The sequence below is a fragment of the Macaca thibetana genome, chromosome 10 (genome assembly GCF_024542745.1).
Source record: "Macaca thibetana thibetana isolate TM-01 chromosome 10, ASM2454274v1, whole genome shotgun sequence".
NCBI classification, from domain to species: Eukaryota; Metazoa; Chordata; class Mammalia; order Primates; family Cercopithecidae; genus Macaca; species Macaca thibetana.
This window is the reverse complement of record NC_065587.1, coordinates 66881949-66901203: the sequence shown is the minus strand read 5'-3', so window position 1 is coordinate 66901203 and position 19255 is coordinate 66881949. Positions and strand designations below refer to the sequence as shown.

At 51.5% G+C, this 19255-nt stretch overlaps 1 protein-coding gene across 1 annotated transcript; it reads left to right on the top strand.

The window, feature by feature from the left end:
- Positions 1 to 6870: 6870 nt before the first annotated feature.
- On the top strand, positions 6871 to 18745 carry BPIFB6 (BPI fold containing family B member 6). The gene is given in 16 exon segments (XM_050807159.1): positions 6871 to 6967; positions 7825 to 7924; positions 9048 to 9152; positions 9622 to 9771; positions 9940 to 10003; positions 10471 to 10531; positions 11292 to 11383; positions 12228 to 12404; positions 13452 to 13505; positions 13892 to 14000; positions 14003 to 14064; positions 14791 to 14858; positions 16663 to 16708; positions 17514 to 17577; positions 17988 to 18064; positions 18713 to 18745. Coding segments are annotated over 16 exon segments (1359 nt in total).
- The last annotated feature ends 510 nt before the right edge of the window (positions 18746 to 19255 follow it).

Here is a 19255-nt window from a genome sequence, read left to right as displayed (position 1 = left end):
TAGCCACTCTTCCTGTGAGGGTTCAGGTTTCAGGTTCATTCCTAAAGTTTCCAGTGTGAGAGACTGAAGGGACTGGACCAAGCCAGGAGGCTTGGTGGTGGAGAACAGGTTGGGGGTGGTACTGAGAGAGTGGCAAGGGGCAGGTTGGAAAATCCACCCCCATGAGTTTGCTCACGACAATGTGACTTGTATTTCATTTGGTTATTTGGTTAATTAAGTCATTCATCCTACTTTTATTGAGGGTTAAAATAGGCTCAGTTCTAGAAGTGAGGAAGGGAGATCCAGGCACTCAGAGTGCTCTGGAGTATGAAAGAGACAAAAATCTTAAGATAGAGCCATAGTCTATAAAGTTAATAACCTAGGGAAAGATTAGGAGCTCAATATGTCAGTCCAGTGATCGATCGATCTATCTATCTATCTATCTATCTATCTATCTATCTATCTATCTATCCTTCCACCCACACACTCATCAATCCATATAACCATCCATCCATTTGTTCATCCATCCATTCATCCATCCATCCACCCATCAATCTATATAACCATCCCTCCATTTGTCTATCATCAATCCATCCATCTATACATCCACCTACTCACTATCCATCAATCCGTATAACCATCCATACATTTGTTCATCCATCCATCCACCCACCCATCAATCTATATAACCATCCATCCATTTGTCCATCATCCAACCATCCATCCATTTACTCACTACCCATCAGACCATATAACCATTCATCCATTTGTTCATCACCCATCTATCCGTCCATCCATCCATCTATCCATCCATCCATCCATCCATCCACCCTTTTATTCAGTCATTTTTTCCAACCAGCCAGGCTTTGTTTGTACTCATGATATACCTATTTCAATAATACATATTCTTTTAGGAGAAGGGGGGATGAAAATGCCTGAGTCAAGCTCCCTGCCCTGAAGGAAGCTGGTGGTCTGTCCAAAGAGAGTTGCCCTAATCCTAAGGGACACCCTTTGGTCATTCAGTTAGGTGCCTGATGGGCTCTGGCTGCTGAGAGGGACAAATGGGTGTAGCAGTCTGAGTCCAGTTAGAGGACAGAAATCACACAGGAGCTCAAACAGGGGAAGTTTAACATGAAGAGTTATTAACTATGATAAAAGAGTCACCGCAAGACATAAGGAAACTCTATATGGTCCTCTAGGGCTGAGGGAGAGTACCCAAGGAAAGACAAACTCGGAAGGGCTTCAGGCCTCATTGGAGAAGACATTGCTCAGCCTGCTGGATAGCACAGATGTTGGCTGGTGTGGCCAGGCTGGAGATGACCTGAGCTGGCCTAGAGTTTCTGGGCAAACAACAGGCAACTAAGACCTTGGGAACCAGTGTGCAAGCAGCATGGGGGGACGAAAGAGGGGAGCACTGGGGTGTGACTTGCACATGGAACAGCTCAGGGTGTGGCTCTCTGGGCTACAGGTGACTGGATAGAGGTAACATGGGGCTACTTACAGAGGAGTCTGGGCACTGGCATGGGCAGGAGGCCTTCGGAGGGGCTGGGCCAGATGGATGGGGGTATGGGGAGTAGCTCTGATTTCCGTTTGGAAGGGCTGGCCCCAGGCTGAAGCTGCAAGTTTGCAGAGGGATTGAGTTCTGGACCCATGGCTGGGACAGGCTTCACCTGCACACACTCACATAGCCAACCACAACCCACACTGGAAATTGCAGGAAGCCTCTTCCTCGTGCACTGCCCTCTCCTAAGAAAGGTTGACATCATGCTCACTGTAAAGGAGAAATGCTTAAATGAGTCCCATTGCTTATCATGGAACATACACTGAAAGGTGCTTTCGGAGCTGAGGGGCAGTAATAGATTGCTAACTGACACAATGGGGCAGAGGAGAAAAGGTCTGTGTTTTCCCAGCTCAGGTTCCTTTGCAAATCTCTCACTTGTCCACTTGCATGGCCCACTCTTTGCCCTGAATGTCTACCCTGCATATTTCCTTGCTAGGCTCTTTGCCCAACATGGGATGTCTTTACTGGAGCCTGCTACCCCCACGCAGCAGCTCAGATGCAGTCTCCCCTGGCCACAGTGTGGGGTGACCTGCCTGCCTTGTTTCAGTCTCCAAACCCCTCCTCCCCAATCACTCTGATGCGCTTTGATTGCACACCATGGTTATTGGTGTCCATGGCTTCCTTCTCCACCGCACCTCCCTGACCCCTCCCAGAGCCCAGCACACAAGTGCGTAATAAATGTGTGGCGAGTGATTTGTTTGCACACATAGATGGTGGAGCTCTGGCCCAGGCTTGCCTCAACCCTAAGCCCTGGGCAGGCCATGTGGACAGCCCTATTCTCATAGGCAGGTGAGGGCTGCTAGACTTGGAGTCCCCTGTGTTGGGTCCCCAGAGGGTCAGTGGGGAAGGGAAAAGATGACACTGAGCTTCAGGACCGGCCCGGTCTCCAATGTCTGAGAGTTAGAGGGAGGAAAGGAGGCTAGGGAAGGCTCCCTGGAGGAAGGATTCTCAGCTGCTCCTGGAAGCATGACTGAATTTAGAGCTGGAGGCAGGGAGGGTGTTATAAGGAACCAGGCAGGGCGATTCTGGGGCCCGGGAGAAGAGAGGAGCCCGGTTGGGTATGCCTTGGAAGGTGTTGGCCTGGGCTCTGGAGCCCTTGGATCCACATTCAACCCCCAGCTGTGCCATTCGCTCGCTGTATGACCTTGAGCAAATGACTTGATCTCTCTGAGCCTTAGTTTCTCTAACTATAAAATGGAGAAAATTGCTGAAGCGCCCGCCTCATAGGGTAGTTCTGAGGATTAAGTAGGTGAGTGTAAATAAACACTTAGCATGATGCCTGATACAGGGGGGATGCACAGTACATGGGTCCTACTGTTATTGGCAGCAGCATAGAGTTCTACTCCCTCATCCATCATAAAGAGGATTAAATAAAAGTGGCCCAGAGAGGTTGAGGGAGCTGCCCAAGGCCACACAGCTTGCGAGGGCAGTGGCTGGGACTGGGCCAGGTCCCTGAACCCATTCAAGGGGTTTCTCCTGTTTTTCCCGCCCCATGTCCTTTCTGCTCTCCACCCCAAATACGCCCCTTAATACCCAGATGGCTCTGGTGGGAGGCAGGGAGAGCCAGGAAACTGCAGTCAAGACACACCGGGGTGGATTTGTGGGCAGTAAGAGGATGTAAGTCCTGTCTGTGTGTCTGTCGGGGGCGGGTCAGCAGGGATAAGACGATGCTATCTGTGGACCTGGCTCCTGCAGCTCAGGGCTTGGATCAGGGTAGAGATAGAGACCGTCTGGCCACCCTGGGTCCTGCTCTCACCCTTCCCGGCCTGGCTTCAGCCGCGGCTTGTGACCTCAGGCAGGCCCTCACTCCCCTCGCCTCAGTGGCCCCACGTGCACACGAGCACAGTGGCTTCCTCCATCTTCCTGGACCTGTGGAGTCCGTGTGGGGTGGGAAAGAGAAAACCCCAGGCCCCCAGCAGCCTCCTGGGGACTGTTCCTCAAGCACAAAAGCCCTCAAGGGGCCTCCGAGCCAAGCCTCCCCAAGAAGCTCATGATGGGCAGAACAGAGGCTGAAAACCCCCAGGCCACCTGGTCCCAGCTCTGTGGCTGGCTCCCCCGTGCCTCTGAAGTCACCCCCGCATTCATTTCTCCCAGGTTTGGACCTTGAGAGAAAGCACCCCCCGACCTTGTACTGCATGATAGCATCTTCAGGGGTTCCCTTTGAAGACACCTCACTTGGCCATTAGCTCCTTGTGCCCGCTGTGAATGAACCTTGGGGGACACAAACCCCAGTGGGCTCAGCCAGCATCTCCTAAGCCTTGTGCACTTGCTGGCCCCTGTCTGAAACACCTTTGCTCCCGTCTTGCAGAGCTGTCTTTGCTCACCCCCCGGCATCAGCTCCAACAACCCTTGCTCACGGGTCTCCGGGTTCTGATGATCACCTTGTTCTTCCATCTCTGTCCCATCTCTCTGGTTTAGTGGCTTTCATCACCCTTGCCTCCCTCGGGAACAATAGGCTTTGCGGTTGTTGACTTGCACAGTGCCTATCTCCCCCTTTGGCCACCAGAAACTCTCTCAGGGCAGGAAGCCCAATTGCCTGCTCACTGAGATAAACCCAGTGCCCTGCACAGGCGTGGCACGCAGTAGGTGCTCAGTAAATGTTTCTTGAAGAAACAAATGCATGCCCTCTGTGTGCCCAGACTTGTGGGAGGTGCTGGGTCTAGGAGAGGGTACAGTGTGAGCACTGATGGCCACTTGCGCAGCCACATCCTGCCCCTGGTACCCGCTCTCATGCGGCCACCGGGATTCCCAGCCACTCTTGTCTTCCATGCTATTTACATTGGAACAGACTGAAACGTCACGTGAGCAGTGGGGCTCCTGTTCTTCAAGCCTCTAGATAATTATCTGGGCCTTATTAAGCCCTTAATTATTCCAAGCCACCAATCAGGCTCCCGAATATAAGGGCTTCCTCAGCTCAGGGTCAGGAGGAAGGGGTCAGTCATCTGCAGAACTTCCCTGAGCTCAGCAAGGTAAGGACAGTCCCCTACCTGTGGAACTCTCCCCAGAGAGTGTCTTATCCAGCTTCATCATTTTACAGATGAGAAAACTGAGGCCCAGAGAGGGGAAGAGACTTGCCTGAGGTCACACAGCAAATGGATGGCAGGGTCAGGGCTTGGATCTATGTCCTCACCTCCAACCAGTGCTCCCCACCTCACAGGTGACCACTGGGCATTGCAATTTTCCGATGCTGTAGGAGTTCGGAAAGATCAAGGAGACAGCAGATCAAATGGGTCTCCCTTGGGCTCCATCTGAGGTTGAAGGGAGACTAGGGAGGGGAACCCCAGGCTCTGCTTTGTAGGAGCTCAGAGCCGAGCTGGGCACCCAGGAGTGGGAGGGCATCTAGGAGTATGTGCCAGGCAGAGAAAGGGAGGAAGGGTCTTCTGGTGGGAGAAACCATGAGCAAAGGATGAGGGTGGTTGGGGGTAGCAGGAAACACTCATCACAGGTAGGGTGGATTATTTGCACGGTCAGGTTTAATTTGTGATTTTTGAGGACAGGGGCAGTAAGGGGTTGAGGGAAGCTTCGTGGTAGATAAGGCAAGGGCTGAAATTAGGACTTGAGGGTTGAGCCGGTGATAGATGGATGGAGGGAAGGCATTCTAAAAGGGAGGGACAGCTTAGGACATGCACATTCAGAAACAAAACCCTAGCATTAGCCATTTGTCCCAGAGACACCTGCATGACCACATTACCTGAAGCCACTTATTCTGAGAGGGCAAAAAAAAAAAAAAAAAAAAAAACCCTGCACCGAGTGACCATACCGCCTGGCATCAGTTCTGGCCTGGGGATGGGAGACTGGTGAGGCTCAGTCACCCCATCTGTGAGATGAGACTGGGGCTGGAGGAGACCTTCACCAAGCCCCTCCCAGCTCTGTTGCCTGGCTCAGAATTTCACAGCCCCTTTGGGGACGGTTTTCAAAAAGATTTGACATGGGGTGTTCAGGGACATCAGCATATGTCATGGCACACACCTGTGCATTCACGGGGGTCGAGAAGCGCTACTGTGGATCATTTTAAACCCAGATATATCTTCCATGTAGTGAATATTGACTATTGGCTTGAACGCTTCTTGATACTTAAGTTCCTTTTCATCCCTCAGGTCTCAGCCTAAATGTCTCCTCCGTAGAGAGTCTGTTCCTGACCCCTTTATCCCACCTCCCACGCTATTGCTTCTCATTCCCCGCCGGACTTTAGGATTTAGGAGGAGCAGGGCTGTCTCTGCCACAGAGACAAAAAAGACAAGCCCGGTCTGCTTGGCACATAGAAGACACTCAATATATGTGAGCCGAATGAATGAATGAGTGAATGAGTGAATGAATGAATGAGTGAATGAGTGAATGAATGAGTGAATGAGTGAATGAATGAATGAGTGAATGAGTGAGTGAATGAATGAATGAGTGAATGAGTGAATGAATGCAGGCATCGGCTCAGACTGGGAAGGCAGGCCCATGGTAAGGGCCCATCTCAGTTTGTGCATTAGGGGAGCCCTCAGTGACTTAGCCTGCTGAGAGCAAGAGAGTCTGGCCGGAACCTCCCCTCTCTGGGTGGAAACAGGCCCTGCTCCCAGGGGCCCTGCCTTCATTCTTTTCAGCCAAAGCTCAAAACTGAAATATACGCTTGGTCCCTGGTTGGGAGAGTTTCAGGTCTTGGTAAGTAAGAGGGAGAGATTTCTATGGGCCCAAGGTTGGGATAGGACTTTCCTGGGAACCTGAAAAGGTCTGGGGTGGGAGGTCCTTACTCAGTTCACTGTTCACTGGCCATGATACCTAATGTCTGTGCCTCGGTTTCTCTATCGGGGAGGCGATGTCTCAAGGGGCCTTTCAGAGCTCAGAGTTGAGCTTTCTGAGTTCCACATGGAAGTGAGCTGAGCTGGAAGAGGTCGGGGTGGGGCACTGGCTGTAGGATCAGGGTGGGAACACAGGACTCCCCACTCCCACAACATAGTGTGGGGCTCAGGGAAGGTCTGGAATTCTCTCTGTGGCTCCAGCATTGAGCTGCCCTTGAACCCATGAAAAACTGCAGTTGAACCTTCCTCTAACCCCATCTTGCAGGCTGGTCAGAACACATCATGCCCATGGGGAAACTGAGGCTTACAGAGGGAAATGAGCTACCTGGGCGTGGCTCCAGAGGCCCTGTGTTTAATCTGGGGGTTCCTCAATCCCTTGGGAGAGGGCAGTGCTTATGTTTGCTGAACTGGCTGGAGTCCAAAGCCTCTTGGACCCCAGAAACATCCAGGGGGCTCAATCTGCTCACAGACAGGAGGTCCCCTAGGGAGCCAGGGTCTGGTCTGGTGGGCTGCACCCAATTCAGGCCCCTCGGCACAGGTGGCGCCATGCTGCGGATCCTGTGCCTGGCACTCTGCAGCCTGCTGACCCACGCGCGAGCTGACCCTGGGGCACTGCTGCGGTTGGGCATGGACATCATGAACCGCGGTGAGATTGTGGGCCCGGGCGTGCGGCTGGGAGGCGGTGCTTGGGGTAGATGGTAGGTAGTCGCTGCTCATGGTTGCACATCCTGGGGCATCCTGTGAGCTCAAAGTAAACTTATAAGCAAGAGTTATTATTATTTTCCCACTTAACAGAGGGGAGAAACCAAGGACCAGAGAAAATGGGATGGTTTTCCCATGCTCCCTCTGCAAGTTAGAGGCAGAGCTGGAAATCCTGCTCCCTTGGAGTCTCTCCTTGGCCCTGATGGCAGGGGTGTTTAGCCACGAGTGGGCCGTGGGAGTGACAGACAAGGGTCAAATCCCAGCAACAACTTGCTGTGTGACCTAGGCCTGGGAGTGGCTGGTCCACAGGACAAAATCAATACCCTAGGGTTCAAGAGGTTCACTTCATGCCCCCTGCAAACTGCTCCAGCTTCTCTGTCATGTCTGTCCTCACCCTCTAGCCATGCTGAATCTGTCCCCTTCCTCCCACTGTGCCATCTTCTTTCCCAACCACCTTTGCACTTTGCTGCGCCCTCTGCCCAGACTGACACCTTTTATCCCTTTGCTTCCTGCCGAAGATTACTATTCCCCCTTCAAGGACCAACTGATCTGTCGCTTCCTCCTGGAAGCCTTCCCCAGCTCTTCTCTTCCTGCCTAAATGCTCGTGTGGCTCCTACAGCTTGTTACTGTCGTTCCTGGTGACTCCATCTTCCCCCATTAGGCTGGGGCGCGGTGGGACTCATCTCTGGGTCTCTGCCATCGTCCAGCCCAGGGTGGGGCACAATGACTGTGAGTGGCCTGGGATGCCTGAGAGACTGGCCCAGGGATAATCTCTCCAACTAAGTGTCTCCACTCCAGAGGTCCAGAGCGCCATGGATGAGAGTCATATCCTGGAGAAGATGGCAGCTGAGGCAGGCAAGAAACAGCCAGGGATGAAGCCTATCAAGGGCATCACCAAGTAAGCTGGGGGTGAGGGGAGCTGGAGGGTGGTGGTTAGGGCAGAGGGTGGTGGTTAGGGCAGAGGGTGGTGGGGAATGCTGTGCCCAAGATCTCAGGAGGCCAGGTGAGGGAGCTGGTGAGGGACGTGGGGTCTCTTCCCTGCCTTGTGCTGTCTTGCTCTGTGGCCTTGGGTAGGTCGCTGCTCCTGCCTGTGCCTGGACCTCCTCAGCCATTCACTGGGGAAAATTTCTGCCCTGTAGTGAGCAGGGTAATTTTGAGGAGGAAATGAGGTTGGAAAGTCAAATTTCAACTCTGCATGCAACATGAGCTCACTGAATGTACATGAAATTAAATGAAAACGTCCTCAAATGGTAGAGCTGGAAAGGTGTCAACAATCATCTAATGACAAGAGGAAATTGGTTCCTCTGCCAGTGCCATGAGGGATTGATCAGTAGGGGCTGCCTGAAACGATGCACTTGGGAGGGCTCTGAGGCACTATCTGCACTCAGCAGGAACTAGGACTGTGATCAACCAGCAATGTCTGCCAAGAGCTCAGAATGGGCAAGTTGGGGTATGTGTGCTACATATTTTGTTACCCTGGATCTCAACTGGTGGTTCTCAACCAGGGGTGATTTTGCCTCCAATAGGACATTTGACAATGTCCAGAGACATTTTTGGTTGTCACAAGTTGTGGGGACTGGGGGAATGCTACTGGCATTTAGTGTGCTGAGGTCAGAGATGCTATTAGACATCCAATAATGAACAAATCAGCCTCATGACAAAGAATTATCCTGCCCAAAACGTGGATAGTGCCACTTTTGAGAAACCCTGATCTAAGCAAACCTCCCATTTTGTTGATGGGGAAATTGAGGCCCACATAAGGAAATGACACAGCCCAAGGTCACACAGTCAGCCATGTGTCCCACCTCCCATATAATGAGTACTTTCTATATACAAATTGACTCATGTCCAGCCTTTTGTTTGCATTTCATAATGGCCCCATGAGACAGGCTTACCCCCGTGACATGGGATGGGGGGCTGGGGTTATGGAAAGACCTCCCAGTAAAGTGGTGGAGAAGTGGGTGGAGGTCCTGGGTCTTGCCTGCTCAGATCTTACTGGTGTGGCTGCCCGTCCCTCCCAGTTTGAAGGTGAAGGATGTCCAGCTGCCCGTCATCACACTGAACTTTGTACCTGGAGTGGGCATCTTCCAATGTGTGTCCACAGGCATGACCATCACTGGCAAGAGGTGAGTGTGGCAGGGGAGGGGCAGCGGGGAGAACAGCCTTCCTGTCTCATCCTTACATGCACATTTATTGAGTGCCTACTGTGTACCATCTGAGTGTTGTAATCTGGGATGATGTAGACTTGGTCCCTACCTTTGTCAGGAACCAAACCTAAGCACAATCACAGACTGAGTGACTGGTCTAGGGCAGAAGAAGCATTGAGCAGTGGTGGGGGATGGTCAGAAAAGGTTTTGGGGAGGCAATGACAGCAAAGCAGAATTTAAAGGATGTGTAGGGGTTCACCGAAACAAGCAGGGAGGGAGAAAAGCTGGTTGTGTAACCTGGGGCAGGTCCCAGCCCCTTTTCTGTCTTGTAGGAGTGGTCTCCTACCCTTTCCCCCTCTCAGCTGCTGAGATTGTGAGCAAAGAGAAGGCAGGGAGAGTGGACACCATGGCAGAGATGCCCATGGTGCCTGCCTGCTCTGTCCTCCAGCTTCATGGGAGGGAACATGGAGATCATTGTGGCCCTGAACATCACAGCCACCAACCAGCTTCTGCGGGATGAGGAGACTGGCCTCCCTGTGTTCAAGAGTGAGGGCTGTGAGGTCATCCTGGTCAGCGTGAAGACCAACCTGCCTAGCAAGTGAGGGGCTCTGTGGCTGGGGAGGAAGGCTGGTCCATATTGCTATACCCCCCAGTATATCACTTCCTGAGCCATGGAGCCTCCTTAACCATGCCCCTTCATATCCTGTGCCTAAACTCCTGCCCTGATGCACCTGCTCACCTATCCTTGTTGCCTGTGTCCATCTAGCATGCTGCCCAAGGTGGTCAACAAGTTCCTGGACAGCACACTGCACAAGGTCCTCCCTGGGCTGGTGAGTGGCCCAGAGAAAGCCACCACCCCTCGTTGCTGGGACTGCCTAGGCAAGGGCTGGCAAATGCATTTCATGTTTGGTGCTGACCTTGATTGGCTGATAGTGGCTGGGAAGTGTTCTGAGACTGTGGCTGGCTCAGTGGAAGAAAGTGCCACAATCATCTAGTGATGTCTGCCATGAACAGGGGAGGAGAAAATGACAGCCTGCATGCACAGCTTGCCAACCCTGCTTTGATGTCCAGTCCCAGGGAAAGAGTCCCTGCTAATTTTTGCAGACTTTGATTTGGTCAACAGATCTGCACTCTAGTCCGGGGTCTGCCATTGACTTTCTGTGGGACTTGGGACCTCAGTTTTCTCACCAGTTCCTATCCCACCAGGGCTCTTGGGATGCCCCATGGAGTACCATTCAGCTGTGTGGAGGCTCTCCATGCAGGGACCCTCTCAGCCCAGTGTCTTCTCTGCTTCCAGATGTGTCCTGCCATCGATGCGGTCCTGGTGTATGTGAACAGGAAGTGGACCAACCTCAGTGGTGAGTGTAGCCCTGCTCACACCTTGCCCCTACCTGGGGACATCAGGATAGATGGCTTTTATGTCCCATTCCCCATCCGAGTGCCTGCTTCCAGCCCAGCCTTGGGACTAGAGGAGGCTTGAGGTTATGATGTTCAACCCCCCAACTGTCCCAATGGGAAGCCTGAAGTCCTCAGGGAATCTGGGTTCCTTTTCTCTCATCTCCCTATCCAATATTGCATCCCAAGCCCCACAAGACTCCAGAGACAGCAGCCCTTCTCTGCTCATCCACAAGCCTCATGCCTATATAGTAATCCCGCTGGTGGTAATGCCTGAATCACCTTTGCTGAGGGGATATACTGCCTCCATCATTTTGGGGTCCCAATGTGGGAGAGAGGAAACCTCCGTGACTGGGACTGAAGAAAACTCATTCATGTCCCCAGCACTGTGGACTGGGAAAAGTCACTTCACTCTTCTCAGCCTCAGTTTGCTCAGCTGTGAAATAGAGCTGATAATCCTGACCATGCCAGTCTGTTGCAAGGTCCAAGCAGTGACGGCCCTTGGTGAACTCTCAAGCTCTGTGCTGGCTGAGTGATGTGATTTTCCAGGCCAGGCACCATGGCCTCCATTCTACAGATGAAGTTACAGAGGCCCAGAGGTGCTAAGCAATTTGCCTTGAGTCACATGGAGGGACAGGCGTAGGTAGCCGCTGGCTGGTGCCAGCTTCTCTGGGCTGTTCCTGGGGTTGGTGCCTCTTTTAGTGGAACCTCCTTTTCACACAGACCCCATGCCCGTGGGCCAGATGGGCACCATCAAATATGTCCTGACATCCACACCGGCCACCACAGCCAGCTACATCCAACTGGACTTCAGTGTAAGCGACAGGGGCCACCTGGGGGCTGGGGTCTCAGGCTCACTGGTCTGGGTAGTGGGTGCTGCTTCTGCCAGGACAGGTGGCTGGACTAGGGCTGTGGAGGGAGGGAGGCCCCTCAAGCCCTGGAGGTCAATGCCATGAGTGTGTTTGTGGGCCCTGGGCCTCTCCCTCTTTCTGCAATAAATGTGAACCTTCAGTGCCCCAGCTGGCTTCTGAGGCTGCTGACTTCACACTCATGTTGCCCGCTAGGCTGTTTGCTTCTCCTAGTGAGTGGCTCACCCAGTTGTACCCTGCCATTGTACAGATGGGAACACTGAGGCCTAGCGGGAGGGTAGGACTGGGCTAGGGTTCTGCAGCGAGTTGGTGTCAGAATTGGGCCCTCACCCAGATCTCCAGAGCTCCAGGTGAAGGGGTGAGATGCATCTTCCAGGAATGCGAAGTAAAATGCTAAGACATCACCTCCCTGCGAAGTCTTCCTCCAGCAGGGTTCTTACATGCTCCGTGTCCATTTCCGCCTGCCTCTTTCTTTTGAGAACAAGGCAGAAATCATGTTCTGAATAAATGAAGGCCCCAACCACTCAGAGCAACTGAGGCTACCAAAGCAGTGCTAGGAGAAAGTGCCAGTGGTTTAGTGACCGACTCCCTTATCCTCCCAGGCCTCAGTCTACCCACTGTACACTGGGAGGGTTGGCCCCACTGTAGCCCGTTGTGGTTCTATTAAAAACATTTATTGATTTGCTGACTTTGGGTTTGGCTGGAGCCCCACTTGCTCAGAGGACTGAGACACTCCTGGCCACCGTCCCTCTTGGCCAAGGCTGAGTGTCTCTCTCCCGCTGCCCCACAGCCTGTGGTGCAGCAGCAAAACGGCAAACCCATCAAGCTTGCTGATGCCGGGGAGGCCCTCGTGTTCCCCAAGGGTCATGCTGAAGGTTCGTCGCAGCTGCTGCTCCCAGACACCCTCCTTTCCACAGAGCTTGCCCTTCTGCAGAAGTCCTTTCATGTGAATGTCCAGGATACGATGGTGAGCTGTTCAGTTCCCCATCCCATCTGCCTCTGTCCATTACAATGCAGTCCCTGCCTAGTTTTTCTATTATGAAAATTATCCTGGCCTTGTGGGCAACACTAGGACTGGAAGATGCAGGACTGATTTGAGTTTCTCTCAGCAGTTCATCTCACTACCCACCATCCCTCTGTCCATATAACTACCATCTACTCATCTGTACATCCATCTGTCCATACAACCAACCGTTTATCAACCTGCATCTCTAATATCTTGGCCATCCATCCACCAGTATCAAAGTCTGATACTGTTGAATGAATGAATGTATGTACCTGCCTTTTACCACCCAGACACCACTACATCCACCCAACTTTACCTTATCCATCCTCCTACTCATCCACTCATTCAGCCATCCATCTATCCAACCATCCACCCACCTGTCCATTCTTTCCCCACTGATCTATCCATTCATCTTCCCAACCATCTGTTTACCATTCATCCATGTACCTTCTCATCCATCCTCCCACCCATCAGTCCATTCATCTATTTTCTCATCCATTTATCATTCTACTCCACCATCTTCCCATCCACCTATCCTCCTATCCACCACTCCTTTCATTCATCCACCACCCATCTTTCCATCCACACATCATCCTTCCATGTATTCTTCCCTAGATTTCCACCTACCCATCCATCCATTCATCATCCTCCCACCCATTTACCCACGTATCTGTTTATCCATTTCCCCATTCATCTGTCTATTCATCTCCAAATAGATCTACCCATCCCCTTTACCCATCACATCTACCACTCTCCCATCTATCTTCCTGCATTTTCATTCAACAACATTTTCTCAGCATTTGACCTTGTGCTAAGAGTTATGAGCACTGAAATGTGTAAGTCATCACCTGGGCTACCCAGAAAGCACAATATTTAGTTAAACCCAGAGTGGTAAGTATTGTGATGAAGGGAGCCTCAAAGGGTACACTTTATTACGTCAGTGGAGATGTTTGTTAGGATGGGCCAGGGAGGACTCCAGCAACCCTAACCTTGACTTTTATTTTGTAGATTGGTGAGCTGCCCCCACAAACCACCGAGACACTGGCTGGCTTCATTCCTGAAGTGAGTGCCCCACCTCCCCATCACCACTGCACCCTGTCCTGCCCTATTGTCCTCCAGTCTGTCCTCCAGTGGGACTTGGGAGACAGCTTCTCACGCCACATGTTCCTTGTCCAACGTTGAAACATCTTTTCTTCTTCATAAAGTACTTTTTGAGTCCAACGTAGAAAACAGCTCTACTTTTGTGCATTGTACTTTCTATGTCCATTAGAGAATAGCCAGATTGTGTATTTTGTTTCTTTTATTTCCTGATAGACACATCCTGGCCTTTGCATGTTGTACTTCCTGTGTCCAAGGTAGAAATTACCCATGTCTTGAGGGAGCCCTTATTTCAACTGAAGCCACCAGTCTAAGGACTGGCCCTGAGTGAAGTGTTCTGGCTTCTGTAGGTGTCTGTAGCTTATCCCAAGTCAACGCCCTTGACAACCCAGATCAAGATAAAGAAGCCTCCCAAGGTCACAATGAAGACAGGCAAGAGCCTGCTACACTTCCACGGCACCTGGAGATGTTTTCAGCTTGGCAGAGGGGCAAGGCTCCAATGTCCGTCTTTCTCCTAGAAGTGGTGAGGGAAATCGTTCCCTTCCCCGTTTATTCCCAACCGCTTGGATATTCAAGGCTGGAGATGGGATTTTTAGTTGATAGCCAAGTCATGGATCACAGAGTTCTCAGTTAATTTTGATTATGTCTGATCCTTGACTCTGCCATTGAACCTTTGAATGGCTGGAAAGCCCAGCAAATGGAGGGTCAGTGGCTTAGTCCTTCCTTCTCTTTCCTCCCTGCAACATTCTTCAGCAACTACAAAGGCAGTGAAGGGTGCGCTGAAGGGACTATGGGTGCCTAGGGAGATCCCAAATCCAATTTGGGGAAATCACAAAGGGCTTCCAAGAGGAGGTGATAGCTGAGCTATGTTTTGAAGGTTGAGTAGGAGCTTGCCAGAGAAGGGTTGGGGACAAAGAGTCTTACCAGGGAAACTGGGGACAGAGGACACCCCAGGCAGAGTTTCCAGCATGTGCAAAGACCCGGATCAATAGTATGATGTGTGCAGGGACCTACTGACGGTGCCAGGTATTTTGGGGGGTGCTGCCCTGGCTCAGGACAAGGAGGGATGAGAAGCTTGGGCTGGGGCTATGGGGAGATGGCTGGGTTCAGTTCCTGAGGACGGACAGAGAGATCCCCTGCTTTGTCTTGGCAGTTGTGGTGGTGCTGGGAGGGTGATCATCTCTGGCTTTGCCAGCCCTGATGGTGGGGAACACACTGCCTTTTCCCTGCTTCCTCCCCACCATGTCAGCGCTTCAATCTGAAAGTCCAGTACTCAGTGCGTGAGAACCGGCTGCAGATGGCCACCTCTTTGGACAGGTAGGACCCTGCTGCCCCATGCTGGCATCCCTGTTACCTTCACATTTGGCCTTCTGCTCCAGCACACCCCACACTACCGGGCTGATCCACCCAGCACACCCCCAACTACGAGGCTGCTCTAGTTACTCTTCCTGCTCTAGAACCCTCAATGGCTCCCCATTGTCTGCATAATCTTTTCCCAAATCTTAGCCTGGTACTCAAGGCCCTTCTCAAGTTCTTTCACCTCTACCCTCACTCTTCCCCTAGGCTCTTTTACAGTGAATCTGGTCATCACGCCCCCTTTTCCATTAATAAGCCTTTACCCATGCCATTCCAATGTCACCTGAGAGTCAGGGTCCAGCTCAAATGCCACCTCCTCCACAAAGCCTTTCCTTATACTAATAGCAGCTAACATTTATTTACGGAGCTCTCTCTACATGTGAGGCACTGGCTGCATACATTATATTCATTATCCTATTTTATTCTTATGCTTTGGGAGGAGGGTACTACAAACATCTTAGCTTAACATTCAGTCCCTATTAATTCTTGTACTTGCCTTAATAATGAAGCACCTCAGGATTCATTCTGTCGGGATTCCTTCAGTTGCAAGAGAGAGAATTCCAACTTTAACTGGCTTAAACCCCAAAGGGAATCCCTTGCTCACATAATTGAAAACTTTAGGGGTAGTTCTTTCTTTTTTCTTTTTTTCTTTTGAGACGGAGTCTCGCTGTGTCGTCCAGGCTGGAGTGCAGTGGTGCAATCTCAGCTCACTGCAAGCTCCACCTCCCGGTTCACGCCATTCTCCTGCCTCAGCCTCCAGAGTTGCTGGGACTACAAGCGTCTACCACCACGCCTGGCTAATTTTTTGTATTTTTAGTAGAGACAGGGTTTCACCATGTTAGCCAGGATGGTCTCGATCTCTTGACCTCATGATCCGCCTGCCTTGGCCTCCCAAAGTGCTGGGATGATAGGCGTGAGCCACCACACCTGGCCTAACTTTAGGGGTAGGTCTGCCTTCAGGTGTGGTTGGATCCAGGCACACAAACAAACTCCTTGAGAATCTATCTCCCTCTTCCTCTGACTTTGCTACCCACTTTGTTGGAAATTCTCAGGCACTTCTCCCCTCAGGGTGGCAGAGTGACCCTGGCAAGCGAAGCCTCTTGTCCAGTGGTTCTGACAAAATTACCAAGGCTTGGATGTAGTTTGGGTCACATGACCAACTCTAAGCCAGTCACTTGACTGAGAGATGGAATATGCTCTGATTGGCCAGGCCTGGGTCATAGACTCACCCAAGGGACTTTGGGTTCAGTCCATCTGAATGACTTGGAATCAGAGTGGAAAATGGAGGATGTGTTACTGGAATACAGAACAGAAGGACAGAGCCACCAGATGGTCATCACATGGCCTGTTCTGGTGCCAACATATGTTAGTGCCTCCTGGAGATTGTGCAGGGGAGGGGGTCGCGGGAAGGGCTCCTGCTCTGTGTCCTGCAGGGACCTGAGACTGCCCAGTTGGGCTGTAAACCTCTGCATAGCTGGTCTTGGGCAGGAGCAATAGACACAAATGGGGGTCCCAGAGGGAAGAGTCACAACCAGTCTACCGGTTTGAGCTTTGAGAAATCATGTGCTGTAATGAAAGGTGGTGAGTGTCCCATCACAGGCAGCAGGCAAGCAGACTCAGGAGCACCTGGTCTGAAGACTGTAGAGGGAACTCCTGCATCAGGGAGGCATTGGGGTGCTTGGGACCCCCTTCTCCAGGGCCAGGGCCACTGGCTCTGACGGTTCTTTCCCTTCCCCACCTGGCTTGCTTCCCCACTCCCCCACAGATTACTGAGCTTGTCCCGGAAGTCCTCATCGATTGGCAACTTCAATGTAAGTGTCCCAAGTGCTCTTGCCTGGTCCAGCGTGAGGACAAGACTGGGCCTATTCTCCCTTGGAACTGCAGGGCCGAGGCCCTGAAATGGAGGCAGATGAACAGAGCAAGGCCACTGTGAGGCCTGGCGCACCTGACTTGCCATGTGAGCTCAGAAAAGTCCCTTAGCCTCTCTGAATCCCTGTTTCCTTTTCTGGATAGAATCTGGACATCTCCCTGGATTGGTTTTAAAAACATTGTCATGAACAGTGGCAGCCTGGGTTGGCCTTGGTTGGCCAAGCTGTTATTTTTATTAGTCTCTGTAGCCTCAGGGCCCAACACAGAACCTGACACCAGTAGGTGCCAACACCGCCATCACTTACTTTGCAATCGTATGCTTTATCCAACCTCTTTTAATCCTCATGGAAACCCTCACCTGGGAGCAGGTGTGATTACAGTTCACTTTCAAAGATGGGGAAACTCAGCTATAGAGAGGTGGTAAGTGAGTGACTCATCAAAGCTACTGAGTTTCTATAGGATCAGGAGTGGGGTCCACAAAGCCACCTCTTGTATCCTGAGTTTTCCTGTTCCTGCACCATGGGCCAAAGCCCCACATGTCATAGGTACTAAGCAGAGGTGATGGGCATGGGTCTACCCAAACAGAGCCAAGGCCAGGCCCAGTTTTGATGCCAGCTGGACAAACCATTTGGTGTCTAATATTCACTTCCGTGGTCCCCAGGCCTAGCCAGAGAGGACCGAAAAGATCTGTTGAATGCTACTGGACTGAATGGAATGTGGATATTTTCTCTTTCTTCCTCTCTCCAGGAGAAGGAATTAACTGGCTTCATCACCGACTATCTCGAAGAAGCCTACATCCCAGTTGTCAATGGTGAGGGCTCCAAAAGGCTTTGGACCATAGTGCCAAGAAGCACTTTAAGCAAGAAGGGATGCCACCTGGGTGGTCTCAAAGCCCTATCGCTGGCTCCAGATGGGGGAAGCTAAAAGGGGGTAGAAGATAATTGCTGAATCTTTGAAGTGAATATAGTCTTAATGTCACCTGTCTGAAGACAAATGTCTCTCCCACAATTTGGGCTCTGACGCGGCCCCGTATCATAACCCTACATCTTGACCTGGGATGTAAATACATGGCAAATCAGGCTTATTAGCTCTTTGCCTGTACAGCTGGCAGGCATCATGAATCAATCACTGCACTATTTCCCACTATCCCTACCCCAGGCTGCCACTCTTTAATCAACTGCACAGCAGTCAGACTGATATGACTCTTACTCTATTTCTCAGATGTGCTCCAAGTGGGGCTCCCGCTCCCGGACTTTCTGGCCATGAATTACAACCTGGCTGAGCTGGATGTAGTGGAGGTGAGAGGAGGGGCTGGGGAAGGTCATGTCAATCAACACTGTCAGCCAATGAGTGATGAGCAAGAGGCTACCTCTCTCAAACTGGAAGGGGTAGAGCCTGGGAGGGCAGGTGGCCATCAGTATAATCCTGCCCTTTAAAACCTAGAACCCTCCTTGACCAGGGATTCCATAGAAGGATACTTGGACTCTGCAACTTTCTTGTTCTGCCATCTTGGGCCAATTACTTCACCTCTCTCTGTGTCTCCATTTTCCGGTGCTTAAAATGGAGATGATAATACAGATATTGTCCTCATAGAGCTGTTATTATGCTTCATTGAGATAATTTACCTAAAGGCACATAGTAAGTACTCAATAAATATTAGCTTTGCATTGCATGCCAGCCTTTGAGCTTAGAGTGGTAAATGTACATTTTTCTTATTTGATCTCTCTGCTCTGGGAGGTGGGGGTGCTTGTCCTCACTTAACAGTTGAGAAAATTGAGAGTAAGAGAGGTGAAGAGACCTCCCCAGGGTCACAAGGGAAGTCTACTTCAACCTTTGCTTAAACGCCACACTGGTTTCCATGTCCTGGCAAGAGGCCCAGTTCCATTCCATCCCTGGGCCTAGGTGGTCCCTGGTCATTGCTCACCTACCCCTTTGCCTTTTGTCAGAATGCCCTGATGCTGGACTTGAAGCTTGGCTGACCACGGCAGGACTTCCCTGCCAGCTGCCTGCTTACCACCAACCGCCTGCACCCCATGGAGGAGCCCCCCTGATTGGAGCCAGGTGGGCCTGGCGCCCTACCAGTTGTGGCTGCTTCCTTTGACAAGGAGTGAATGGATCAGGTCCGGGCTGGAGCCTTGCCAATAAACAGAAGAAAGGCTCTTACAAATATCTGATGCTTCGATCTCTTTATTTTTTTAAGTGACAAATCTGTGTGTGGCTATTCTTTCCCTTTGGTGGGCTTTGGGGTCTAAGACCAGCTTGGGATCTGGAGGGCAGCTGGTCACAGCTTGGGGGAGTTCTTGAGCACATACTGAGTACCTGTTCAATGCCATGCCCAGGGCTTTACTTACACCATCTCATTTAATCTACACAATAACTCTATGGGTGGAGGGCAAGTGTCATCCCCACCTTACAGATGAGGAAATTGAGGCACAGAGAGGCCAACTCCCTTGTCCAAGGTCTTACATTTTAGCAAGTGGCAAAGCTCC